General features: G+C 32.9%; 1 protein-coding gene across 1 annotated transcript; it reads left to right on the top strand.

The window, feature by feature from the left end:
* Positions 1 to 397: 397 nt before the first annotated feature.
* Positions 398 to 1,258, top strand: LOC138348807 (uncharacterized). The gene is made up of 2 exons (XM_069298386.1): positions 398 to 747; positions 958 to 1,258. The coding sequence occupies exons 1-2, from the start codon at positions 398 to 400 to the stop codon at positions 1,256 to 1,258; spliced, it is 651 nt and encodes a 216-aa protein (XP_069154487.1).
* The last annotated feature ends 224 nt before the right edge of the window (positions 1,259 to 1,482 follow it).

The following is a 1,482-nucleotide window of genomic DNA, read 5'->3' as shown; positions in this document are numbered from 1 at the left end:
GTTATTGTGGATGGTGCAAATCTGAGTGGAGCTTACAAAGGGACATTTGTATCAGCAAGCACACTTGATGGTGCAGGTATTTTTTTTATAGTTATGATGTGTTTTTATATGTTACGTATCAAATGATATAATGTGTGTGTAATCAGGTTGCATATTTCCATTGGCATATGGTGTTGTTGACACCGAAAATGATTGTTCGTGGACATGATTTTTCAAACATGCATTTGGCGAGAGAAAAGATATGTGTGTTGTTTCAAATAGAAATGAGAGTATCATGAAGAGTGTGAGGATTGTGTTCCCAAATGTACCTCATTATGCATGCATCTGGCATCTTTGGAAGAATGTATGTGGAAACTTCAAAAGGAGCAGAAAGTCCATAAGTGATCTATTCTACTCTATGGCAAAGGCATATAGAAAGGAAGATTTTGATAAGTTGATGGCTAAGGTTTGTAGAATTGATCACAGGGTTAAGGAGTACCTTGAAGATGCAGGTTGCGAAAAGTGGTCAAGAGTTCATGCAACAGTAAACAGAGGTAGAATGATGTCTTCAAACATTGCAGAATGTATCAATGGTTGTCTTGTTGAAGCACGCCAATTAACTATATTAGAATTTTTAGAAGAAGTTAGAATTCTTTTTGGTTCTCGGCATTGCAAAAACAGAGAAGTAGCCTCATACACAAAGGATACATTAGGGAGAAAATTTGAGGAATTGTTGATTATAAACGCGGCTAAAAGTTCAAAATGGAGGTATGTATCATCATATAATACTTTATATTATATATATCTAATTCATTGTATCATTCTGCATTTTTTAACCTGATTTGTTTTTTAAAAATTATATATTTAAAATTGTTAATGTACACAGGTTGTTCCATCATCTGAATTTATTTTCTCAATTTATGAAAATGGAAGAAGATATATTGTTTGTCTTGAGCGGAAAGTATGTTCTTGTAGTAGATTTCAACTAGATGAGATACCTTGTTCACATGCAATCGCTGTATTGAAAAAAAAGAATGTCACAGATATGTATCCGTATTGCTCTGATTATTACAAGCCTGATGCATTGGCAAAAACATATGAAATTCCAATGGTACCAATGCCAGATAATGAAGATTGGTCAGATCCTAAAAATGTGGTGGCTGAAACTGTGTATCCACCTAGATACAGAAGATCATATGGACGACCAAGAAAAAGAAGAAGAAAGAATGCAGATGAAAAGATTTCGGTGAACACAAACTGTTGTGGACAATGTGGATAAGAAGGACACAACAGAAGAACTTGTGCTTTCTACCCAAAAGAGAAGTGAATTAGTCGTAATGTTTCTAAGATATCAAGAATAATTTATAACGTAAACATTTTAATGATTTTCAGTTTTCATTACAGTTGCAATTTGAACACTTTTGTTTTAGATAAATAAACTTATAAATAACCTGTATTAATTAAATTTGAAGTCGCGCTTTTGATTATAAATACTTTGTTATT

This window comes from Solanum lycopersicum, chromosome 5 (genome assembly GCF_036512215.1).
Source record: "Solanum lycopersicum chromosome 5, SLM_r2.1".
Taxonomy (NCBI): domain Eukaryota; kingdom Viridiplantae; phylum Streptophyta; class Magnoliopsida; order Solanales; family Solanaceae; genus Solanum; species Solanum lycopersicum.
The sequence above is the reverse complement of the archived record's forward strand: the minus strand, read 5'-3'. Positions and strand labels throughout refer to the sequence as shown.